Source organism: Plectrocnemia conspersa, unplaced genomic scaffold (assembly GCF_051122295.1).
Source record: "Plectrocnemia conspersa isolate PC_06_02 unplaced genomic scaffold, ASM5112229v1 ptg000001l, whole genome shotgun sequence".
NCBI classification, from domain to species: domain Eukaryota; kingdom Metazoa; phylum Arthropoda; class Insecta; order Trichoptera; family Polycentropodidae; genus Plectrocnemia; species Plectrocnemia conspersa.
Window position 1 is genome coordinate 18,886,234 of NW_028277165.1, and position 27,574 is coordinate 18,913,807.

General features: G+C 33.8%; 1 protein-coding gene across 6 annotated transcripts; it reads right to left on the reverse strand.

Annotated features, from left to right (window-relative positions):
• Positions 1-7: 7 nt before the first annotated feature.
• On the reverse strand, positions 8-27,242 carry LOC148239080 (uncharacterized). 6 transcript variants are annotated; one of them, XM_088186075.1, is made up of 36 exons: positions 27,170-27,242; positions 22,802-23,021; positions 22,458-22,546; positions 22,248-22,379; positions 21,764-22,182; positions 20,284-20,984; positions 20,082-20,215; positions 19,919-20,011; positions 18,572-18,656; positions 18,373-18,502; positions 18,173-18,300; positions 17,927-18,099; positions 17,723-17,856; positions 16,997-17,645; positions 16,860-16,924; positions 15,083-16,791; positions 14,752-15,015; positions 14,472-14,572; positions 14,264-14,380; positions 14,082-14,199; positions 13,656-14,014; positions 13,391-13,517; positions 9,807-9,906; positions 9,614-9,743; positions 9,397-9,523; positions 9,150-9,335; positions 8,984-9,075; positions 8,661-8,796; positions 7,651-8,591; positions 7,463-7,579; positions 7,300-7,386; positions 7,128-7,233; positions 6,026-6,855; positions 2,858-2,977; positions 2,048-2,765; positions 8-1,976 (listed from the first exon to the last, which is right to left on the reverse strand). In XM_088186075.1, the coding sequence occupies exons 1-36, from the start codon at positions 27,206-27,208 to the stop codon at positions 1,771-1,773; spliced, it is 9,882 nt and encodes a 3,293-aa protein (XP_088042201.1). In that variant the 5' UTR covers positions 27,209-27,242; the 3' UTR covers positions 8-1,770. The 6 variants fall into 6 exon arrangements, with proteins under 6 accessions (XP_088042201.1, XP_088042193.1, XP_088042185.1 ...); XM_088186067.1 differs by having other exon boundaries at positions 7,478-7,579; positions 9,397-9,544; XM_088186059.1 differs by having other exon boundaries at positions 9,397-9,544.
• Positions 27,243-27,574: the final 332 nt, after the last annotated feature.

Consider the following 27,574-nt stretch of genomic DNA (forward strand, 5'->3'; position numbering starts at 1 on the left):
GAAAGTATATTTTGTATACATATATTTACATTAGCCTTTTAAAGAGTTCAAATCCAGCCTCAATTATCAAATTGAAGCATTTGCAATGTGTGCGACTCAACGTAAAAGGTTTTATTTTACTTTTTCAATATATTTTTATGTACATACACATACAAAAATCATCATCATCAACCGACTTTGATGTAAAAAGCATGTCCTTCGTAATACGAGGCGGAATTAAATTCCGCCTATACACAATTATAGTCTTTTCCATATGTATATCATAAATGATGATAGAATGTCAAACATCACATGTATAATAATAGAAAGCGAACTTATCAATTCGACACATTTAAGAAAATATATATTATTTTTAGAGTTAACATCTAACAAATATATTGTGTGAACACAACTTTAATATGACGATTGAAATCGTTCAGACATTGTCTAATCAAAACATATAACATCAATGTTAAGTACAATTTTCATGTTTTTTTCAATATAATGCAAGTAAGCGACTTGCATTTTGTTCATAGAATCGTTTTTCATGTATATTATATCAATTAGCTCAGCGATTGATACGCGACTTGTCATTGAATAGAAATTTTAATTTCTTATTCACTAAAAAAAAAGGAACACAAAGAAGACATGGTGTCGATAACACATATTATTTTATAATAATAATAAAACGTTTTGTTTATACAGTAAGACACGTAATATTAACATTTTCAGTCGTAAAACTAACACTCACTAATAGCACTATCGAAATAATTGTCAATAATTATGTAAAAGTCTAACATTTAACAATCATTGTATAGTGGCTTAATAATATACAATATCAGACAACAAAATAATGTATTTAATACTGTCAAAGAACGTGAATAACGAATCTATGGTTCGTTAGTCATAAAATTATTAAAAAAAAAAAACAATAACAAAAAAATTTGAGACATTTTTCATCAAGCAACCAAATCCAAACAACACTCGTAATGATTTATACAACATATAAACAGTCATAGATACAAGCATAATCTAAATAAACTATTAGATCACTGCATAAGTTTTTAATATATTTTTACTTAATTCTATAGTAGATTTCTACATTTTGAAAAAAAACATCGAGTGGTTTATGTATCTAACATAAACCTATCGTCATATTCATATATGTAATTTACTGAATTAACTGGACACTAAGAATTAGTGTGATACAATTGACATTACTATTGTAGATAATCGTCTTTCCTCGTGTACTGTGGATGGTAACAAATGTCGTCATATTTATTAAGAAACAATTTTACTGTAGTGATTCCTCACTAATATCCAATTAAATTATTTTAATTATAAATTTAAAATACGTAGAAAATATTGTATAGACTCGTTTCACAAAAGAAACATTTAAAATTTTATAGACTATTGGCAAGTTTATGTTAAAATAATGCTTGTATTTTCAACACATCAAAGAAGAGGACTCATGCAGCAAACTAATATCAAAAATCGTAAAGATAAATCATAATCAAGTTGCCATGAAAACTAACAATAATCACCGTGTAAGCGAATTATACTGGCACTTGTGAAAATCTGACACAAACTAGATTGCGAGGGAACAGACGAAGCTTTGAGTTGTTTTAAAAATATCCCTTAATCTCTTTCAACAAATCATGCTATTAAAATAATCAGCACATAAACTATATAAAAAATATCTATTAAAACTTTAGCAAAAAAATATATAAAATTTTCTACTCTAAAAATCAAAACAAAAAACTTGTTAGCGTTAGTTTTTTTTTAGATAAGTTAAAATTTTTCGCGCACAGTCGCTAACTTCGTCGAAGTGGGCCTCTGCAAGGCTAAGTCTTGAACGTTTAGGCTTATCTTGGGTTTGTTTTTCGGGGGTTCAAAATAAAAATCGAATCGTTTAAACGACTCGATGTCCCTCTCGGAAGAGTCCAAATCGTTTAAATTGGTTATGGATTGGTCGGGCGCAAACACACTGGTGCTATCTGTAACAATATTTCCTTCTGTAAATAATGCTAACACTACGCCGCCGCCGATGTCGACTAATTCCAATTACCGGTAAAGTAGTCGGCGTCGGCCTGCAGCCCGTTCGTGAGTCTTTGACTCCCGATCGCACCGTGGTTTTTGTTGGCGCTGGACGGTGCTTTGTTTTTGTCCCCGTTTTCGCTACCTATCGCACCGTACGCGTTTCCGAACAGCGGACAGCACCCGTTCCAAGCGTTATTCGCCTCTGAATATTCGTTCGATCCGTTCTGGGTCGACGCGTTCATTCTTCCGAACAGTTCGCTCTGCTCCAAGTTCAGAGTGTTGTTGTACATTCCCGTCTTTGATATATTATGGGGTTGATGGGGAATGTAAGGATAATCCGAAGGACGCATAAAGCCTTCATAAGCGTGCATGTTGCCAGTATTGTTCGGGTTTGCCGTATCAGCCGGAGAATTAGAACTAGAATTCGACACGGAATCATAGACAGAGCTAGAGCCGCTGAAAATGCACGATGAGGAAGACGAGCTCGGTTGATACAGTGACGGTACACCGGTGGTGCGAGCCGTGCTATTGTAGTAATTGGGAAAATCTTGTCCGGGCGCATACCCCGTCGAGTTCCAGTATTTTGGTAAATTTGTCGTCTCGCGGGTAGACTCGAAGGAGGGGTAGTACTGGTACATAGAAGATTGCAGCCGGGTTTTCATGAAGGAGTTAGGGGATTCGGGAATAACACCGTCGCCGACGCCGTGATTTTGTGGGACTGATGTTGATTGACAGTTCATATCCAACTATAATGCATTAATTAAATATGTTAATTTATTTTATAAATTTTTAGATACATAAAATGAATATGATTATAGAAACAATTTTTTTTATATACCTTTTGGCCAGGTGCCATAGAAGGATCCATCATGCATTTATCTGAATAGAAGCTCTTTTTTATATTGTCACCATGGCATGAATTTTCAGATTGTCGAGTGCCCCATGAGTTATCACTTTCCTAAAAATAAAAAAAGCATTTAAAATTAAACTTGTAATGTGTTATTAAATAAATTTGTTCTGCTGTATGTCTCTCTCACTAAAAACTATGAAATTTTACAGAAAGGAACGAAAAGAAACGATGATTTGGAAATTATCTTGTAAATTAACCCTTTACGATTGGATCCCACCACTGCGGCGTCGTTTCATATGTGATACTTCAGTGACATAATTATTTATCTTTTAACGAATGGTGTTTATTTTATCGATAACGAATTTTATCGGGTAATAAAAATGTCTGTTATTCTTACTGTTCATTCATTATCAGTTTGCTTAATTTTATTTTGCATTAGAGTCATAAACAGTGTAAATTTGATATTTTAAACATAGGAATTTATGTGATAGCTCTCGAGGACCTTTTTCACATCTTAGTTTTTAAAAAAAATCTTTTTAACCCAAAAACTGTCAAATAAACGTAAAAAAAACAGTAATTGAAATTGTTGTAGTGGAGATGACGAGTTTACTTTTACTGTGTACAATAATGCATAAGAATAGTCCATATTTATTTTTAACTTTTTTAGAAACTTAGGAGTATTTATGCATGAGCGAAGAGAAAATCTTCATAAACAAAAATTGTTGATAATTTTTAAAGACCGTTTATATTTTCGAACTTTATAGATATTAACACTTAACCAACGGTTCAGGTAGTCCCTTCCCGTTACGTGCGCTGATGGTAATCCACGGGACGAGTAGTATCTACCATTTTTGACCGCTGATGTGCAATGACGGGTTAAGTAGTTTCTACCCGAAAAACTAAAGCGTTTTTTGTTGTAATCTATGAATTAATGTTTGTACTATAGGAAAAAAATGTTTTGATGCACAATTAATTTTATCACACATGTATAACGTCATTAGTCTGACATTTTGAAGCTAGTAATAGTCATTATATTTAATTTTAAATAATTTGTTCAATATTCATAAACTCAGAACGCACCGCACGTCACACCTTTCGCAAAAAAAATCAGCGCATTTTGTCATCTAATATTGAAATATTTTTTTAAACTAGAAATAAGGAAAAACAAAGCAAATTTTATGATTTTAATTTTAATTTTTTTTTTATGATTTTAATTTTGATATCAATTCATGTCAAAACATATGGGAATTTTTTGTTTTTTAATTCAAAAGTTATAACATTTTTTGTTAAAAATCTATGTTGCGCGAAATTTTCCCGAAACAGCCCATTGTCACACATCATGCGGTGAAAAAAACGACCCATCAGTTAAGTGAATAATATTAAATAAAAAAATAGTTTTGTTTTATTTTTTTCTATTTATCTATGATCTTCTTTTATGATATATAATATATTTTTAAATCTAGTTGAATTTATACGTACTACATATAATTCTCAACATATTACAAAAAGAATGTCTTAACCCTTTCCGGTCCTATGTCGAATGTCATTCGACATCGACTTTATTCCAATGAGTCCTATGTCGAATGTCATTCGACATTTTTTTCTTCATCAGTTTATTGTCAAAATACAAGCAAACATATTTTTTTTCTCACTTGTATTTAGTGTAACGGTATACTGGGATGAGGATTCAATGGTTTTTATGAGCATTTGAATGTATAACTTTCTACCTGAAGATACAAAAGGTTTGTTTTAGTGGCTAGATTGGTACGCGTCACTCACTCGGATCAGTTACGCTCGACCCATGCACGTGAAAACAGTTTAATAATTATTATTACCGATACTTATAATTGTACTATTATTCTAATAATTCGAACCCCTCAAAAATGCCTAGAATTACAAAAAAAACCGCGATAACAACGAGTTCGAAAGAAGTGATGAAGAATATATGAATGAAGTGAAGTGACTGAACTATTTGTTGAAAGTGAAAATGAAGACGTTTCTGGTGTAATAAAACAAACAAAACCGATGAAGAAGATTATCTATAACTGATCCTGGACCATCTGTTCCCCCCCGAGTGCTTGGAGTTCTAATTCTAATAAAGAAATAAATAGTCGTACAATACCACGAGTCTTGAGCAGCAGTGATAACGATTCCGAATTTCGATCAAGATTATTACTTCCTGTTTCTATAGTTAGGCGATAGGGAGCAAAGACTGGACAAAAAGGGTCATTTCTTATACCTCAACCCTCAAGGGAAGCATAAATATTGCCTGGTATGCTCCAACAGAAAAATTCCTGGGAGTAGGAAAGAAACGCGATATATTTGTGTAACTTGTAAGAGAAAGCCCGGCCTTTGCATCGGTGAATGTTTTCACCGATGTCATACTTTGGATGTGTATAAAATGTAATAATTAGAGCATTATCCTATACCTTCAAAAAAAAAAAATTGTAAACATAAATATAGTTTTATTAAAAAAAAAACTAGATGTATTGTTTTACTTTGTAATTCTGTAAATCCTTTGTGGACCTGGTAGAAAATTTAATTTTTTTTTTGTGGACCGGAAAGGGTTAAATAACATAAAAAAATACGAAATTCATGTATTTTTTTAAAATGACATTTAAATTGCGCAAAACGGCTTACGAGTGGTTTGCAGACTATATGTCGAAGTTCTCCGGTCGCAATAATTATTTAGATACTACAATGAATGGCTTCAAAAATGAGCAATACTTCACAGGTAATCATTGATGAAAGCAATTCCACAATTTAAGAGATAATACCACTTAACAGCACATTTAATTTAATTGTCAATAGAACAGATGAAAAATAAGTTACTAGTTATCTAGTTGAGAATTTGAATCCAAGTGAACTACCACAGCACAAAATAACTCTCTAAATTGGTAACACTATTATGCTGCTAAAGAATTTTGATCTACCAAAACTATGCAATGGAATCCAGTTGCTTGTTAAGGTTTTAAAATGTGGACAGCAATAATCCTGAACAACGGGAATTTGTTGATTCCCATTGCTTTGCTTCAAACGGCACGATAAGCCAAAGGAACTACCACTCAATGTGACGAGAATTGAATAGAGATATGAATTGAATGTCAGTAGCTAAGGATACAAAATAGCTGGCAAATTAAGCTTCATTATACTTACTTGACTTGTTCGCACATACGGCTGGAAAAGCATTGAACCAAACGATTTGTCACTGTTGGCAGGTCCAAATGGAGTGTAAAACGTAGTATGTTCATGTTCATCACTCATGTTAGAAACAGGCTCTTTATCGATCACTTTTCCGATGGGTTGAATCTCAGCTTTTTCACTTTGCGAAAACGGAGTGCCGATCGGTTTCGGGCACGGCTTTGGTTTATAATCCGCTAAAATCGGCTGAACGGTTCCCGGTTTATCGATCGTTTGGGTCTCTTGCTTGAAAGCGTTGATGGTGTTGCTCAATTTCTTGTTGTCGGAATTACTTTTATTTTCCAAATTGATATTGGATATTTTATTGGTTAAATCTGCGACGGAATCTTTCACGTTTGGTTTTTTATCCGCGTGCTCTTCGGTCGTGTTGCCGATGAGATGTTGATTCGCCATCAATAGCAGAGGATTCCCAGCGACGTTCTCTAGTGGATTCATCCCCATCATGCTCTGCTGATGCACAATCGACATGAGCGGATTTCTAATCGTATACATGCCGTTCGAAGTCGGCGTTATAGTGGCTTGGCACGAGGCATTTGGAGACATGGCAATCGGTTCTGGCATTCTCATTTCGCCCATCCGTTTACCGTTCGACTGCAACGTCGGTACGCTGGCCGGCGTCAGCGTTGGATGGAACATGGGATTTCGAAGAGTAACCATTTTAGTCGATTCATCTGTGTGATTTGAGTTTTGAAGAGTCTGCGACTGTCCCTTTTTAGACTTCTTTTTGGACTTCTTAGATTTCCCTGCCTTTTGATCCATCTGAGAGCCACCTTGTAACTTTGACTCTGTAATAATAATTCATATACGTTAAAACAAAAAGAGAAAAAATATTAAACATTTAATTGCAGCGGAACTCCAGTCCCTTTTGTTCAATGAAACTCAATTCAAAGATGATTATATTTAAACATTAAAAAAATCAAATCATTAAAAACAACGTGGCTTTGTTTCTCTTAACTCATTTGTATGTAATAAACGTGTTTTTTAATTTTTTAAGTATGTAATCTATTGATGTTAATAGCTTTGATTAATTTGTAATGACTAAACAACAAAATATTACCTCGATCGGCATGCAACTTCGTCGTATCGACCATGATGACAGCAGGAGGCGGCGGCGCCGGGGGCGTAGGCCTATAAGCTGCCGGAGTCGAAGCGCTCATTAACGGCTAAAATTAAATCCAGTTAAATTTCTCAATCCATAGAAATCTCAAAACACGCATCTCAATACTCACAATATTCGGCTTGGGAGCATAGTGCTGCTGTTTTGCAGGATCCACTCTGGTCAATGTAATCCCAGGAGGTAGTCGCAAATCAGCAAACTGTAACCGATACCATATTTATTAAGATATCCCATAAAGGAATATTTTAGATAAGTATATATTTGAAAATCTGTACAATTTTATCATTCACCTGAACACCAGATTTAAGCTGATCCACAATGCTACTTGAAATCGGAGCTCCTTTGTTACCTTGTGCTTGATAAAAATCGCGTCCATCGGAGTACTGGTCTTTCTGTAATACATAATTTTAATCGTATTAAGTATTATATATTTTTTTTAATGAGGTGTTTAAAAAGAACATACTTTAGCTGCTGAAGCAAGTTCGATTGTGGTATCATCGTTTAATCTAATCTTATCCATGCTCGAAGAAAGACTGTTTACGATATTCATTTGTGAATTTCCATTGTTGGATTTCGATTGTTGCGATTGTTTTTGAGTCTGATGTTGTGCAGATCCTTTTGTAACATTTTCAGGTTGAGATTTCTTCGCTTTAGGCGTATTTTCATTTTTCTGATTATTTTGATTCTCTTTAATTTTTCTGTTTTTATTTCCTTTCTCAATCTCGACTACACTCTCATTAACGATGGGTTTGGCGTTACTTTTTTCTTTGTTTTTGTTTGCGTTTTTCTTGTTAGCTTTAGTCGTTTGATCCAGAGTGTTACAAGACGAGTTACTGTTAGTTTTTTTCAAGGGTCCTGCTTTAGAATCGTTCACTTGCGCGTTTGACGCTGTAAATTCCTCCTTGCCCTTTTTCGTAGATTTAATATTCGTAGATACGTTTTCTTTCTTTTTGTCTACATTTCCTGAATTATCTGCCTTTTCCTTTGATTTATTATTATTATTTGAAGCAATAGTCTCCTCATTTTTCTTTGATTTCTTTGACTCCTTCGTTGCTTTCGGCACCTCTTCGATTGGCTTTGCAACTTCCACTTGAGCAGCCGCTTTCTTATTCTTCTTGCTAACATTAGCGTTATTAACAATCGGAGGAGTGGCAATTGGTGCAACAACAGGAGCACTCTTATCGTTCGCTTGAGTATTCTCTTTCATTTTTTTAGAAGACTTAGTAGCACCTTTAATTTGTTCGTTGGATTCTTTATAATTCGACTTCTTAGTTTCGATAATTTTAGGCTCTTTCTTTTTACTAGACTGAGCGAGAGCATTAATTTGGGCAATAGTTGATTCCCACGACACCGGAGTTTGTTTCTTGGGTTGTTTATTTTTTTCCAGATTAGCATTGTCCATCACTACAAAAATACGAATAAATTCATTAACAGCTCTTTAAGTATAACTGATTAAGTAAAATCAAAACTTACTGGTGGCTTGGTCGTGAGACGTATATATGAGCTGATTAGAGCCTTGGGGTGTTATTGTTACGCCTGGCTCTTCGGAATATGGCAATATCACCCGCTTGATTGTAACCATGGTCTGGCCTGATTTATTAGTTTCATACTAAAAAGACAAATTATATTATATCATAATGCGAATTAAACTAAAAAATCACTAGAAAGTATTCTATATTAATCGTGAAATATAATTTAATCGCAATACTCAAGTATTATTGTAATAATAAATAGTAATGAACTTGATAAAATTAGACAAAAAACTAATTTCTGATGTATTTTTCCAATATAATTACCTCTCGCGTATATCCCGGCTGTTCTATTTGCGATTGAGATTTTGCTTGATCGCTTTCCATTTGATCTTCAATCTTTTGCTGTCTCATACAAGCTGAAATATAAAATGGCACTTTGATATAATCTGTCATCGTGTACTAACCCATCAATATTAAAATAATCAAATACCTTTCGACACAGATGATGAAAGCAGGTTTAGTGTAGATTCAACGTGACGCAGACGAGACTGAGCGTGCTCCGCTAGGGAAACGGCTTTAGTCGCACGCGCAGACGCCTCTTGGGCGGCCTGGCGCAACAGCATAACGCGCTCGTGATCTTCTAAATTGGCACTCATAGTATCGCTGGCGCCACGTGCTAAAAAATAACAATAAAATATAAATCTCCCAGAAATTCATCTTACAAAATCAATCATTACATTTGTTCACTAATGGAAGTCTCCGGCAAGCCGATGACAATCCTCGCTCTAGACGAACCACTTCTTCGTGCAGCCTGCTCGTTTCACCGGCCATCGAGATCAGATTCTCATGTAGGACATCGCGCTCCTTTAATAGTTTCAATTCCAGCTGCGAAATGTATTTATGTAATCAATCATAGGATTTATTTTAATACACTATGAATTAGATAATAATCACCTTTTTGATCTTTTGACGGGCCTTCTTGGCTTGTTTTTTCTCTTTATCGGCACCGTGGAAAGGCTCTTCTATGAACTTAATCAGCGAGTCAATATCGTCATACGGCATAAAATTGTCATCATCGGCGCACCTACGATAATAATTATTTTTATATATTCTTAACATTCTATGCTCAATAATAATTAAAACTTACCCTGGGCACACAGATGAAGAGCATAATGAACTGTCTTTACTTGCAGTTGGTGTAGTAGTATTAGCAGCAGGTTTAGGTGTAGGCGCTGGTTTTACATCACCTTAAATTAAATGAATTTAAAATATATCAAATAATTATAAGTGACGTGTATTGAAGTTTATTTTGAAATTTTTGTGTAAATTTACATATGTATGACCTAGTAACCCAAAAAATCTCAAAACAAACAATTATTTCAAAATAGGAAACAACAAAACTTGAGGTGCAAGTTTCGTCATTTTTCTGCTGTGTTTTAAAACATGCATTGTTTATTCAGTTCAGACCTTTTAAGGCTTCTGCATATAGATATTCCGGCAAAAAATAGCCATCAGGATGATAATGTGTCAAACTCATTGTCGGCACATATTTTTTATTTTTTAAATGAGGCAAATTCCCTACCAGTGTGCGAACAAATATTTGTGACATGTATAGGGATGTCTAGAAAATGGTTGGACAGATTTTTCGTTGGTGGATAAACCAGATAAGTCTAAAACGCTGTATAACGGCGTTATTCAATATTTGGTGTACATGAATCCACTCTTTATCAATGTGATGATTGAGAAACTTGAATTAATACATTCTACAGTGTATAGACTATATTGATTCAATTATTGTTTTTATTCTTCCTGCACCTGACAAACTAATTAAAAACGGCACGTATTTATCTACTTATAATTAGATTTGCATCAATGTCAATTGGATTGGAAATAAAAAATGGCAACAATGCTATATTAATGCTGCTATTCATTATAAACTACGGCAAGAATAATATTTAAGATCTATGGTTTTATTCTACCGCGAGATATGTAAGACACAGTAATATTTAGTAGATATCGAAACTTACAAATCATTTTTGTTTTCGGCATTTTATTTAGTTCTTCACACTATGTGTTGCGTCCTGAAGTAACATTTTATTCTTGCAAATTAATTAAAATGTGAGTTCAAAGGACATTACATATTGAGCTTAAATTGACTAATTATGAGTCAATTAACATAATGTAAATTGGGATATATAAATTTGATACTGACAAATCTTAACACAATAGCCATACCTCGTATCAAGGTAAGTTTTAAAATATTTTTTTTCTTATTTATCCAACATATTTGGGACATATAGCTTTTTTCACAACTGAAAACATTCCAAATGTTTGAATGATACAAGAAATTCAATGAACAAAAATTTAGATAATAGTCGTATGAGAAACACAAGTATAAAGTAGATATTTTTCATTATTATACACAGCTATCAAGCGTCAGAAGTCGACTTTCATAGCTTTCATAATTTTATTAGTTTCATCCCTTGTTCATTCATATCTGAATATATCTGCTTACTGCAGGAGCTTAAGTATAATTACAAAAAAATTGTATGAAATTCTAACACATATTCTATAAAAAAAACAGTTTGTGGTTTTAGATTGTCCTGCAATCACTAGATCTAAATCCAATAGAGAAAATTATCTCTATTTATTTTAGTCATTAATTGACAGTATGTCAAAAACCTACTATATATTTAAAAAAGGTGCTTTAAATAAATGATGTAAAAACCTGGATCGTTTATATCAATACTCACATTTATAGTAACACTATTTTATCCAATGCTATATATTTTTAAATTTAAACTCTTCTTAACCCTTCGAGAAATGAGTTGATTTATATACATTTATTAATTTATTAGTGTACACCTGGGAATGAGTTAATTTTACGTATTAATTCAAATTATAAAAAAATATATAATTATAATGATTTTTATTTATTATTTCTCAGTTATATATAGATGTAAATATATTACTATCTGGGGTACCTTAAAACAGTGAAACATCGACCACTGTACATGTAAGGGGATACTCCTCTTTTTAAATTTTACAATCCATTTTGAATTCTGAATGACATGGTTAACTCTTTCCTCACAAGCGCCAACTGATGTTCCACTAGTGTTAATCATTGGTTGACGAATGCTATTTTATGGCTGTTTTATGAACCGCACAAAATTGCTTCATATGGTCACGTACTGAGAATCACAGATATAAAGCGTGATCTAACTTCAGTTTCCGAACTTTTTAAAAAAAAACACAATTTTAAAGATATCTTCAGATTTTTTTATTAATTTAACATTTGATGTAGTTTATTATGCTCCATCGTTTCGGGTTTTTCGGCGAAGACACACTTGGCGCTAACCCACAAAAAAAATCAACAGCGTTATATCGCATTATCTTGACGGCCAAATGAAGTCATCAAAACGTGAAATAATGCGACCTGGACACATTTCACGCAAAACATTCCACGTTGCAACCGATGTGTGGCAAGTTGCGCTATCTTGATGGAACCACATGTCTTCCACGTCAATATCTTCGATTTCGTGCCAAAAATAATCAGTGATCATGCGCCTATAGCGCTCACCGTTGACTCTTACAGTCCGACCTGAGAAGGGTTTGATGACTTAAATATTAATATTATCAAAGAATTGTTTACTAATGAGGTAATAACCGAAGATGAATTAGTTAGGCATATTTTAATATCTGAATGAGATCATGAAAGTGAAATCGAATCCCTCAGTGAATCTATCAAACTATCATTATTTACTGAAAAAAAATGAAAGATGAAACTCTCCAGCCACCCAGAAAATTGGAATTAATTAATAATATAATAATGTAATTTTAAATAAATTTGTTTTATATAACGAACTGTATCTATTTTTAAACCCAACTTGACCTAATGAAAGTTCTATACTTTTAGAACTTTCATTAGATCAAGTCTAAAATACAAACTAGGCCAACTCACATCTCAGGATAAAATAGTGCAAGCGGAAGAAGTACAGAGAAGTACGTAACGAGCGTTCCCACTGCGACGGCGACGACATGATTGTATTGCTTTTGACGTAGATTTTTGACTACTAAGGATAATTATTTTTTGCGCTCTCCTATTGGTCAAAATTTGGTTTACATATGCTTCATTTGATTCTCACTTATTGCAAGTTGTAATATTGATATAGTCTTATAATGAACGCTAGATAACCGAGCGTTTCACTACGACAGTGACAGAGCCATAATAAAAGCATAAAAACTGCGAACGCTGACGAGTCGACAATTCTAGGTCTTCGGCCACACTTTCACTTATATCAGCAATATTCTCGGTTGAACGGGCGCCACGATGATGCACAGGCCTTACCCTATCTCTGACGCTTCCAGTCTCTTCAATTTTTTCACTACATTGCGAATTATTCGCTCAATAGCTCAATGAAATTGACCATAATCTTTCCGTAAATTTCAATACACAGTTCGTACAGAATTGTTATTTCTGTAGAGCAATTGAACAATATTAACGCTTTAAGCAGTGATTAAGCCATCCATTTCGTAAATGTATTGTTGCATACTAACATTTGACTCTTTGAACATGAGTGATTATTGACAGCTGTCTAATTTACAGTGCTGCCAACATAGGAAACTCGAATTGGGTCACTTTTCATAAAGTATCAAGCACAATTTTCAAAATCACAAGTAATAATTCCTAATATACAAGTAGAATATGGGAGTAATTTTGAAAATACTCACGTGGAGGCGGTTGTACATTAGGGCGCTGATTAGTTGTCGGTTTAGGCGCATTTTTCCCAGTAGACGCCCCATCGCCGCTCGTCACCACAGGTTTTTTCACTGCCGGTGCTTGAGGTTTAACACATTCCTACAAAAAAATTGAAAACATAAGATTTACATTTGTAACATGTCTGAAATCATCGAGCACGCGACTCACGTCAGTCTGTATGCCTTTTGATTCGACACGACTGCAAGAATGACATCGCTGACTGCTACCTTGAGTTACCTGTGCTTTTTTGCTTTCAGGCTTTTCAACCTTCGCTTCGCTGCTGACGACCGCTTTCTTTATCTGACTAGGATTGATCGGGGTAAGTTTCGAGACTGGTAGCGGAACTATCTTCGGTCCCACCTTCTTAGCCTTCGGATCGTCGGATGTTATTTTTTTGGTTACTACTCTCTTATTTTTGAGGTCAATCTCTCTAACGATCGCTTCGACGGCTCTATAATCATACTGAATATTCGGAACGCTCTCTTTTGGCTTAGATTTGACGGCGTCTTCGTTTTGTTGCGCAGGTTTTACTTTATTTTTGGATACATCCACCGAAACGTGCACCTTCGGTTCAACAGGCTTAGAATTTACTGATTCTGAAAGAAATTTTATATTACACTCATATAGTAAACACAAGTAACCATACTACGTGCAATCAACTACCTGCTGGTTTTGTTACACTTTGTTTTTCTTTTGGTTTTTCTTGATTAGGGGCACTATTGACAGATTGTTGTTGAGTGCGACTATTTTTTTGATTTTCTTGAACCTCTGTTTCGCCGGTCTGAAATTTAAATCAATATTAGCTCTATATAGATTTAAAAGTTATGAGATAAAAAAACCCTTACAGATGACTGTCTATCGAAAGAATTAGATTTACTGCTTTGCTTTTTCTTATTTAATATTGTACGTAGCCTCTCGCGTCTTTCATTATAGTTACGTGGAACAGGAGTCGAAGTGGGTGGCTAGAATCGGAAAAATGTTCCAAGTTTAAATGAAAAAGAATTACAACAATATCTTTTTTTTTAATTTTCTCGACAATCTCCAGATGCTTACAGCGTGACCGAAAACAGTACAATAGCAACAATTGCAAGGATGTCCATTGGGTTGATCATGAGTACATTTCCCCATTTGTTTACATGTTCCACTACAGCTCCCTTAAAATGAAAAGATAATATTTTAATCACATACTAAAGTTGATTACACTGTTTAAGATATTTGACACAAAGATTAGATAAATCAATATATATATCATCTGCAAATATAAAGCACAAGAACAAATATGTACATCCATGTGAAGGCTCTCTTCTACGTAACAATTATAAAAGAAACTCACCATTTTCCTTACGATTAAGAGGTTGTTCCTTAGTCGCAGTAGCCTCTTTACTTTGAAGTACTTTTTTGCAGGCGGTTTCGCCCGCTGCCTTCTTCTCACACATGTATTTAATTTTTGAACGAACGTCCACAATTTTTTCGCCAATATATGACAGTGGAGTAGATTCGCCCTTGTTAGAAGTATTGGAAGTGCATTCAGTAGGAACTGGTTTCTTCACAACCGGAACCGGTCTTACGGGAACCACTGGAGGCTTATCTTGAGCATCTGCAAAACAATTTATAATTAAGCATCAATGAAAAATACCTAAAAATGCAAAATAACTTGTACGTACCACTACTTGTATTTTTATCAGTAACTGATGTTTCGGTCGTTTTAACACTGCGGACTTCTTCTTTTGGTGCATTTTTGCTATTCGATGAGTCACCATTGCTTGGCTGTGAAGTCACAATTTTTTGAACGGAAGATTTGCTCAATATTTTACCTAGCCCCATACCGGCCAACAACTCCGCTTCTCGGGTCTCTATATTTCGTTTAACACCAGCAGCGAGGTTAGGAACCGACGTTGAAGAAATAGCTTTCATGTCCTCTAGAGTTTTAGAACCTAGTAGATGAAATATATTAAAAGTCTTGTACCACGACTGCTCAATAAACAGCCGGATATCTCTACATATGTTCGGTTTGTAAACGCCTCTATTGGCAACTTTACTCGCTACGCTCTTCTTCACCGCTAAGGCTTTTACGGGGTCACTGCAGCAACTTGACTTTGCTTCCGTCTTTTGGGCATCATTACATTGTTCAAGCTCCACCCAATACGGGTCGATATTTTCGCTCCAATAACCGAATTTATTATTTGTGACGACGTCCAAGTACATTCTCATCGCAATACTTCTCCAGCCGACGAATTCAGATTTGATCGAACTCCAAAAATCGTCTACACAATGTCCGTCAAAGTACTTCTTCTCTCTCTTGGGATCGGTTCGTCGCAACTTGCGCTTCTTCCGTCTTCTCTCCAAGTTCTCCAAGTTTTCGTTAAACGGGATCAATTCCTCCACCATGTGTCTGGCGACTAGTTTAAAACAAATCGTCTGAAGATCGCGTTCAAATTCTTCTTTTGTTTTGGTGTTCAAAACTTTAGTTTTGCTCAATTCTTCTTCTACTTCCTCGATAACTGGATTATAGAGGTGACGGTCGCTAGTCAAATATGCCTCCAGATCTTTCGCAGTATACTTGTCGAGCTTGCCTTTCTTCTCTAGTTTAGTCAAGTGATCAAACACTAACATGCTTTCGAATATATAAGGTATATCCAATACGCTTTTCCCGTTATTATATATATTAAGAATTTCTTCACAACTGACTGTCGGTAAAATTTTTCTCTTTTTTGCACTCTCGTCTTTAGAAGCAGTCTTTTTGACACTGGTGGATCTTAATTGTTCAGTAATTTCGACTCCGATCGTACTTTTAATGCATTTTCCGACGGGACTAGTTTTATCGCATAATTGTTTCGCATTCAATTCAACTTCAATGCCATTTTTTAGAACATCTTCAAATTGCTCTCTTATTATTTTGTTTTTAATCATATCGATGGCGCTTAAAGTACGAACGGTTAACAAAATCCATTTTTGTTTATCTAAAACAATATTAGCAATTTTTAATTTGTTTGTAGACTTAGTTAATATGACACTTTTCTCGGTATCTTGGTTTTTGATGTATTTGTCACGGAGAACGTCGTAATTATTCTTCCTAAGATTGTCATAATTGTTATCGTAAATTATGGCCCTGGGTTTCGTTAAATTTTCGATGAATTTCTTTTTCTGTTTGATATTTTTTATAATGTTATTATATGTAAATATATCAATATCGGGATACAAATAAGGCTGTCCTTTATCACTCGATTCACTGTCAATTTCCAGCAGAGCTGAATGAAAATTTGTCCATATATCGTCATATGAAGATTTAACCAGTTCAGGAACCAAAGCTGGATTGGGTTTATTCGGACAACAGTTTTCGTGGACCGAATAGAACAAATACAAAAAAGGATCTCTGAAAATAAACATATGGGTGAATAACAAATACGATGCGTTAAATATAAGTATTCTTAAAATACTTACATTGACTTTTTATTTAGGAAAACAGATGAGTTTTTACAATTCTTATTCTTTTCGTCTTGGTTTAGCTATAATAAATATCAAATAATTTAGTAAACACCGATAACTTAAATCTATATATTATTTAAATATTTATAAACCTGATTATCCATGGAGAGTTTGTTTTTCTTTACAAACTCATGATAGCCAATGGAAGTACATTTTAACCAATCGTTCCGGCAGCGTTTAGACAACTTAAAATATAGTATCCTAGCTATAAATTTAAAATCAACTTTCTTCAAGCCGTTGGCAATATAGTCCTTGTGCAATTGTCGTTCGCTTCTCGACAATTTAAAATTGTCCGTAGACTCTACTAGCAACTGCAGAGGAGTGCTCATGGGTACGCTGTCGGAGTTGAAATCGTTTTTAAACGAATACGACACTGTGTTGCATCTTTCGAAAGCTTTTTCAATTAGATAATTTATGAACGAATCGTATATATGATCGTCGGTTGCGTACGCTTTTATCATAGCGTATACAGTCAACTTCTCAAAGTTCCTCCAGCCATTGAAAGGGATTTTACTCATCAAATCAACTTCAGTTTTTTTACTTTCTACCTCTTTAATAACCTCCTCGTAAAATTTTTTAGTTTCCTCGCTCTCCATGTTCGGTAAAACGTTTTCTTTGAACTCTTTACTGCATATATTGAAATTGTGAAATCCAGCTTTTTCGCGCATCAAGAATTTTTGGTTAATGGAAAAAAATCTATAGAGTATCTTCACAAAATCTTCATCATTATTAATTCCACTCCTAAAATAAATAAATATTTAAAAATCAATTAATAATAATTTATTATAAAAAAAAAACAATAATTATAATAAGCTTACCTAGGATATGCAAGATTATCGTCAATACCAGTTAGAATCTCCGCATCGTAAATATATGGAAGGATATCTACATAATAGAGCATTGCATTTTTCCATTCTTGGGGTAGAACATTGTGAGTCAGCATAACACATAACTAAACAGTTATAATGCGATTAATGAATACAATAACTAAAAACAATATTAAAAAAATCAAGAACAAATACTTTGAGAAAGATGTCGAGAGCGGGGGATGCTGCACGTTTGTATATCATATGTAAAAATTGCTGCCCAGGAATAACGTTGAACAGGGTAAAAACTACGCGAGAACGAGCCGGTCCCAGCATTGATTTTAGCCAAATATTAGCATCTTTGAAAATGTGCACAGTACGAGCCAGCTCTAAAGCGTAAATTAAACAAAATTATAAACACAATACAGGTAAATTAAATTATGTTATAAAACGATTGCTAACCTAAAAGAAACGTGTATTCACAGTGATAATGTAGAAATACCAACAGTCGTGCGCTATACCGAGCGCACAAAGCCGTAAAAAGGTCGTCCATCCTATACACTAAGAATGTCATCGAGATTCGCGTAAAACTGCAAAAACATATCATTCACATTAGCACACGTACATGGATAATTTAAAATAAAAAGCAAAAATGCACTGACTTATCTATAATCACTGCCATTTTCGATATGACTTGAAAAAAGTTATAAAACTTGGGACTCTTGCAAGTGCACCGGCACCGTTCGCAAGGCGGAACAACTTTAGAATAATCGGCGTTATCATAAAGCGATTCTAGAAATGAAATAAAGCAGTTTTAAAAAGAAAACTTTTTTCGCATATTTCATATGAAATCAGCACTACCTTTGTCGTCTTTAGTTTTGAAAGTCTCCGCCTGAATCCATTGTTGTCTGCATTTTGAATAAAAAGAATCGGTCGAACTATTCACCTAGAATTAAAAATTGTATACATGTGGTATTTTACTTATTTAACATTGCACGGAAAGAGTGTGTTAATTGGCATATATTGTAAAAATACCAAGATGTACTCATAATCTATCAATCATGTTTAAAAAAATGCTATTTAACAGGGAATTATTATATTTTAAAAGATATGTGCATTTAAATAAATACTTTGTTCCATAAAACGAATTGTTTGTGAATCAATGTAAGGTAAATCTAATTATTTTTAGAACTTCTTAAATAGCCAAAAACGTAAATGACTTTTTTTTGCTAATTTTTTGTCAGTTTTTTTTAAAACCCAAATATTTTTATTATTTAATAAGAAGCTTACGAATATATTTACAAAAACATGTTGATAAATTAATTAATCAAACTTTTTATATAACAAAAACGTAATGATTTTCTTTTGTAATTTTTTGTCCCTTTTTTTTTAAAAACCCTGATATTTTTATTTGTCAATGAGAAACTTAGGAATATATTTTCAAAAACATGTTGACAAATCATCGGTATTTTAGTTTTGTGCAATTAAACTTTTTTACGTAGCATAGAACTTATTAACCCTTTGCCAGCGGCTAGTAATTTTGAAACGTTATTTTGCACTTTGCTAATATGTGGAGAGCACCTATTTATGCCATAAGTTATTTAAATATTATTTCAATAAATTAAAATGATTTTCAACCTTAAATTATACAAAAAAGAAACATATTTCAATGCTCAATGGTTCATGACACCATTAGGTGTGATTTTCTTCAAAGCCAAAGGGTTAAGTAATCAAAAACGTAAATGATTTTTTTTGGGTAATTTTTTGTCCTTTTTTTTATTTTGAAAATCCTGATATTTTTATTATTTAATGAGAAGCTGAATAATATATTTACAAAAACATGACAAATCATCAGTTTTTTAGTATTCTATTATTTTAAATTTTTTCTTTGAAAAAGGAAAATTGCAGAGTTATTCATGTGTTCATTGTTCTGACTTATGCTTGCTTGCACCTAATTTGTCTAACAGTAATGCACAAAAAAATAATTTTATGGAGCAATTATTTTATATATTGCTCATTTAAATTGTCCTCGTTAAAAAAATACTTTTTAGTATTTTATCAAATCAAATAGTGGGATTTACTACATCGATAGAAATTAGAATTAATTCGGATCCAGATACAATAGAATTTAAGATAAAATATCATATAGCATGTTTTTACTTTGCCATCTTCATATAATAAATCTAAAATAAAAATCAAAAAGCATACCTTCCGTTTGACTTCAGAATCAGATAATTCAAAACCAGTGAGTAAATTTACGTAGAGTGGAGGAATATCATTATTTTTCGAGCACACGATTACCTAATTAAATTTAAATTTATTATAAACGTATATCAAGATAGAATAAAATAACAACATTTAATATTCATACAGGATACAGTTCGTCTTCAGAAGGCGCCATCGGTTCCAACTGCGTACAACAGCACCTCTGAGCTTCGTTCAAACCCAAAAACCGATAATACCGCTGTAACTTAACCTGAACCGAATCTGCCAGTGAATATTTATCTAAAAATAAAGGAAAGGGTCAGTGTAATAGTCCTATTAATGCGTCTTACGGTTGACCAGTGACTCACCCCTTTTCTCGGCGTTTAAGCAATAAGAACACTTTGCAGCATCTTTTAATACAAAATTGGTCTCGGTGTTGGGTTTGGACACCTTACATGCCTTAACCGACATCGTCTTTTTCTTCCTGCACGTGCACTTATGGTTGGGGGCATTTGAGTCATCGTTTCCGTCGTTAAATTTTTTCAGTCTTTCGAGGCGCGACAGAACGTTGACGTGCGAGCAATAACAGCAGTTGCAAGGCACTTGAAATCCTACAGCCAGCTGCGATAAATCACCTAGCCTCTTTTCCAACGCCCAATAGAACCACAGCGTAAGAGTTTTCAGCTCGCACCAAGCGGCCTGCATGTCGACAAACTTTATATCGCGCTCTATGCACCTTGTTTTATCGTCACACTCGCTCGGCGGCTCAACGGCTCGTATGTCATGGTCCGTAGTAAACTTACTACAAATACGAGCGTTTGCACAACCGCCGGGACACGTTCCTTCCGATCGATTATCGTAGACGAACCGCTTACGGGTGTTGATCGAATCGCAGTCAAATATCACTTGAGGAACTGTTTGATCGTAAAATTTACGGTGGTTGAAGGACGAAGTACGATCCAGTGATTCAGCGGCGCTTTCACATTCGTCCATTTCGACCAAAGAAGGAATAATTTCAAAATCGCTAAGTGTCTGCGTGTATTTTTCGATGCGGTATTTAATAAAATTCCTGAAATATAATTAAAAGTTATAGATTTTGATCTTAATTACATAGGTTAGGTCCCTTAATTCCCTAAATCTAATTGGACAAATTACAGCAGCACTAACTTCTAGGTTGATAGCCCTATTATGCTACTGTGGAATATGAACCACCGAAACTGCAATGAAATGCGGTTGAACACATAAGTAAGACAACGATCCTTACTGATACGTTTAAATGAAATAGTGTATCTATTCACATATCTTTAAGCAGCTTTAATTCATGACAATAAATAACTCACAAAAATAGTTGCTCAATAGACAGGAATTTATTTGAGAAGAATGCTTCCCTCGCTGTATTTGTGTCACAATGTGACTAGCAGAGTTCAAGATATAATATATTTTGAACAAAACTAAAGTATCCCAATAAAGAATCCAGGAGTAATGAAGTCTTACAATATTGGTAGCCAAAAATACACTATTCTGTGAGAAACATAATTTTTTTTAAGCAAAACTTGTATGTTTTATATGGAAATAAATTCAAATATTCATGCAAAATACTACATTGTCTAGTTGACAAGATTATATATCAATTGGTGTAACTGCTGCAACGATAATGCTTGGTGTTTAAACTGTTAGATGCAATATTGGGAGCGTTGTTCTGTTTCCTACTTAAAAGCTCACTAAACAAAAATTGGAGCTTAAATTTTACTACCCTTATGTGTGCGATATGCTCATTTAAAAATACACATGAGTGTTTAAAATAAGAGATATTCGTATTTCTTTATAATTTTAATTTTAAAAACTTACCATAATCGATCACAACTGCGCTTCGAACACAAACCACCTTCGGCGAGGAAAGCGTCGTCACAGCAGCTTCGGATCAAATATTGATGGAACACCTCATCAATGCCAATGTTTATATTGGCAGGTTCACCTATATGATAGTCCTTCGCCTCGAGAGGCTTGTCACACAACTTAACGAAACTGTTGAATTCAGCTTCGGTACACTTCGAAAAGTTTGCATCGACGCTCTCGTAAAAGTGACCTAAAGTGGAGGCAAACATTTTTCCGACCCCTAGAGTGTCGTAATTCGTCGGAACCTCTTCTAGATCTTGGAATAACTGCGAATTGAGGAGCAACGATTTCAATTTGCAGTCGGTCAGATCGTCGGACAAGGACAGTTCGCTTTCCAACTTCAGGAAATCCTTGGAGCTCTCGGCCAAAGCCTAGAAAAACCGACACATTACAATCGAACTTGATATTTTACGAAGATAAAAAAAAGATAATCAACCTGCAGGATGCCTTCATGTTTAATGCTGAATTTTTGCTCCCCAGATGCTTCCTCGGACTGAGATGTTAATAGCGGTAATAAAAACTGTCCCATTTGCTGCGAATCCATCGCATCGTTTAAATTTATAAAACCCTTCAATATAAATTATTTAAAAAATATTTTTTTTAAATTACACAGAAATAAGAAAAATTAAACACTAGTTACACTTACGCTGTACATTTTCGAATTTCTCGATGTTACGTGATGACTAGAAAAAGCTGAAGACAGCGCAGCTACTTTTAGCGGATCTACAGGATAATCTTAAATGATAAGATTGCAAATTAAAAATTAATAAAATTATTTTTTAATTAAATTACTATATGCAAACACCCAAAGGTAAAAACATATCGGATTCAATTAACTAACAAGTACTTGTTTACTAAATTGTAATTTTTTCATTGTGATGAAATTGCTCAAAGTGGACTGTGCAGGAATACTAAAGTATTTCACAGTTTTACCTTGCAAAAAATAAGTAAATCTCTTAATGTTGTTGCCATGGGGTTGATCCTTCATACCTTCGGAAATATCATTCTCGTCGTCGGACAATCTAGCCTTTTTAGCAGCTATCTCGCAATCCGCATCGTCATAGGAACTCAACGACGAATTCGACGATGACACCGATGACATTGAATCATTTTCGCCCAACGGAAAAGCTGCTCGAGTGATGATATCCAAAACGCTCTCGTCGCCAGACTCGACACAACTCAGGGCATCGAGTGCACAAGCAATGTCAGCCTGTAAAAAGATTAGTATCATAGTATGGTAACATAATTGAACAACATATTGTACAATGCAAATATATAATAGGTACTGGTATACTAATACTAATTCTAGGTATTCAATTTAATACAAAAAACGCTATTTCAGCATTAACTGTTAAACCATACATGTGTTTTTGTGAACGTTTCGACTTGATTATTAACTTATACGCTTGATTATTAATTTATAATTTTTAATTTAAAAAAAGTTTTTTCAACACTAGGTTTTTTATATACTTATTTTTAAGGGCACCCGTCAAATTGACGGAACTTATTGTTTTATTTTTAAATAATTTATATAACTTTAATAAGACTAAATTAGACATAATATAAAAATAGAAACATTATTACAAGTAAAATAGTACAATAAAAATAATATAGTCAACTATTTAGAATATTTTTTAAAAACATATTCAATTTTCTTAGTACACTTTCTTTCCACACACAATCTTTTTACATTTTGTACATGCTTAAAAAATGTATTAGTTGTTATGTTCCTCCCTTCCCGTGAATACTGTTGGGCTAATTTTAAAACTATGTGTTTACCTAAAAGTGTCGAGGATCGAGTTTCATCTTTTCCCAAATAAGGAAAACCATTTAAAACATATTTTGATTGCAAATCAACTGCCAACAAAAATTTTATACCAAATTAATATGGTTTATTTGGCATATATTAGGTGAATTGGCATCTAGTTTTCGTTGGGAATAATCATTCATCATTAGAAATACTTTTGTGTGGCTTATAATAAGATTTTTTTTATAAATCTATTCCTGGTTTCAGGCAATAAAGCTGATTAATCCATACACAATCTTTCAGATCGTTGTTTTTTTATCGAACCGTATGAACCGAAGCATTTCCATGAACTGATCTCTGGGCATTGTTTTTGAAAAGAAAGGAGGCCCCTATTATTCTGACCACAAATAATAAGCTTTTAGTGATTTCGCTTCATATGTCTCCCTGGCATATAAAATCGCTATAAAAATCTTCATATGTTCAATTGAAATTGTCCAATTCTTCTTTAGAACACGGCGCGCATTTGTTGAACTTGTTCCGATGTTTTTTTAAAAATTTTCCAACTGTTGATTAGTTACAACCAACAGACTGCAATATTTGTCTTGTCGAAAACCCCATTGTCGAATACACAATGATATCGGCTTTTTGATTTTCACTTAATTGCGAGCGATTCGGCATTATAACTTTTAAAAATATTTTCTCCACGAAAGCTGTCAGTCAACTGACTAGGTAACTACTAGAAAACAATGGAGACGTACCCCTAAATGAACGCAAAAAAAATCAGAGATTTCCAGCAAGCGATGACGGAAATATCTTATTAGTGATATGTTTTTTTTTGCACGCTTCTGTATTTGCATTGTTCAATTATAAAAAGTCGTACAAAAACACTTGTCTGTTTTGTAAAATTTGCAAAACAAATCGGGTAAAAGTAAATTTGACAGGTGCCATGATTCTAGTGTTGATAAGCTGTTAATTTTCGCTTTACATATAGACATAAGTATTTAGTTCGATCCTGTACCTTGATAGTCGTAGTCAAGTGTCCAGACAAATATTATTTGCTTGAAAAAAATGCATAATCAATCTTGTTCGATGGTCAAGCTTAAATGATTATTATTTAATTTTAACTAGTAAAACTTCTCTTACATGAACAGTCGATTTTGGAAAATTGAGAAATATTCAGAGGCTCAGTTAATCGAAAGTCACAAAGAAACAGAATTGATGTTTTAATGTAGTTTTTACTAATGTCGAAGTTTCAAACTAAGAGCCTCGATTTGAATCATTTAAGCATTAAGTTTATACATATTTAAATATTTTCTACACTTAATTACGAGAGCTGCAGTCGATTTTTTGAGAAAAATTTCCTTATGATAGTGAGGAAATCTCAGATTTCTAAAAAAATTTACTTTTATTAATACTAAACCATTAAACGCTTTACCGAAGCCCATCTACATAATGAATCTAAATCATCTTATAAAGATGAAAAATCATGGTTAAATACATTAAAATATTTTTAAATAATTAGAATATAACAAAAAGTCCCGAGTGAACTACTTTTATGTTATTTATAAATAGGAGAAAAAGCAGCAGTACAAGATTTATCTGCGGTTATCTAAAGCTAATTTCCAAAGCCATTCAATGCTCAATAATAATGGTTGAAGGTCGTTTTTAATTGATAAAAATTTCAACCTCTCTGAGCTCAAAAGATCTAAATAAAACTTTACCATTGCCACTCGTTAGAGAAAGTCACAATATTCATCTTCTATTTTTGATAAAACTCACGGAACTGAGGATAGGTTCTCATTCACCTGAAGCAGCAATTGAGTAATATCAGTGATGCCAGTCGGCTCACCAGAACTAAGGAAAACCACTCAAAGTAATTTAATTGACGTTGTTTATAATATCTTAGACTTTTCAAGTGACCAAACGGCTCTGATAGATATAAATAAATAAATTTTCATCGGACTGTTTCAATCAAACGTGTTTTAATTGCTTTAGTTGCAGTTATGATGAAATATTCCATTTTAAAGTTTCCAATTTTTCTGATTGTTGTGAGTATTGTGACTAGTGCTTAGCCTGATAATGTCAACGTATATTGTATTTTTTTAATATGGTAGCATTGCACAACAGACATTGCTTTGTCATCTAATTTGGTAAAATAATTCACTCTAGACTTCACAACATTCAATGTCCACTTTTCTCTTCCGACAGTGATATGATGGATATACGACGTTAATAAATAGAAAACAAAGTGTCGCAGAACAGTGATGGAACACTGAATGCGAAACTATAAGAATAACACATACGGTCGTGTCTCGTAACTTGACGGTCGGTCATATGAAATTTTAACTAAGTTGGAACTGTAAATTCCATCCTTAGTTTGTCAAACCTTGACTTTTAGAGCGATTAAGCCATTTTTGAAATAAAGCTATAAATTAAGTAGATAGCCGCGTTTAAAAATGCATATTATAATTAGGCAATAAATTAAATTGTCAGAATTTTTAATCAACTTTGAGTCAGAATAAAAATTAAATCTTGGTCAGAACAGCAGGGTTATAATTATATTATTCAGGGTCAGAATAAATAGCCAATGGTTAGAATAAAAATATAGGATGACCATGTGAATTAAAAAATATTATATCATTTATAAATATAAATTTATTTTGGAAATATCCTATAAAATATCTCGCTCGCACCAATACCGTTAGTCAGAACATTGAACACCCCATGAATAACTCTCATGGAATCAATTTATTTGTATGTAGAGTGACGAACCAAGCGGGAATAACGACAGAGCGGCGGCAGAGTCCAACCAAACAAGTTGCCTCAAAAACCTGTTGATAATGATAATGATAAAGAAATGCCGACTATACGATAACACTATTGGCAACTGAATAAAATGATTCTGACCATCTGGCAAAATAATCCTTACTGAATAATTTCTTCTTAACATATAAGTAATTTGTTGCGAACGTCGAGTTTGATACAGACAATTTCTGTCTGAATTTTATGCATTATAGGTAGCGTCCGCACGAAACAACAAACAAAACATTTTCATGGAAGCCGTTTTTGTCTCGGTAAATAAACTTTATTTTAGAATTGTGTTTGGGTATTTTTTTCACTTTTACCTTTAAATATAAACAACAATGTAAGTAAAAGCAAAGATGTACAAAATGACGCATGGAAAAAATAAAATAAGAGCTGACAATGAAGCTACAGGTCTGCGAATGTGCATTTCCAAGCATCTGTAAATACAGAATTGTGGTAAGAAAGACTGAAAATGAACAAAATGTGGTATTCGTGTAGTTTTAATTGACCACACTGAATTGGTGAATAGAAAAATATGTCGATGCAATGTATGCATATAGTGTACATCTATGACCTTATGGCTACGATGACGATCGGTGTTTGGATTGGTGTTTCAGTTATTATAATCCGGTGACTGAATCGGGGAAGGCGAGGAAACGAAGAGGCGAAGATACGTCAAAATGGATGTGTTCCTTGTGCAAGAATTGTGAAAAGTGCAACGGCCGGCGGCGGCGGCGGCGAAAGGCGAACGCTGGGAGAAAACGGCGCGACGACGGAAAGACAAACGTATAGAGATCGGTACTCACAGCGTCTGCGGCCCCAGGGTCGCCCGGCGCGTGGAACATCGCACTGCTTAGCGCTCGGCGCTCAGCGGCTGACAAGCCCAATATGGCGCACGAAACATTGCTGCCAACCTGAGCAAAAGACGCAATATCTGCTTCATGATTTATCTCGTTGCATTTCTCTCCCTGTTTTCATTTTACAATATAGCAACATTACTCATTACGACGACGAAAATCATTTTTTTTAAATCTCATTGCGGATTACAACTTTGTGCTTACTTATTTTTACACGTTTTTTCTCTCAATCTTTACATTTTTTGCTTTCAACATATCTAATTTAAAAATGTATAATATTTACCTCTTGTTTTACAATTAAATTAAAACAACTAATAATTTAATGACAACTGAAACAATTTAAGTTACTATGCG

Bases quoted from the DNA above. Each gene is read 5' to 3' on its own strand.
- LOC148239080 (XM_088186041.1), bottom strand. From the start codon at position 27,208: ATGTTCCACGCGCCGGGCGACCCTGGGGCCGCAGACGCT. The intron at 18,503-18,571 runs GTAGTGCTGATT...TTTCATTTCTAG, and splicing joins CAAAACTAAAGACGACAAAG to AATCGCTTTATGATAACGCC. The intron at 9,744-9,806 runs GTAAGTTTTAAT...TTATTATCGTAG, and splicing joins TCTTCATCTGTGTGCCCAGG to GTGCGCCGATGATGACAATT.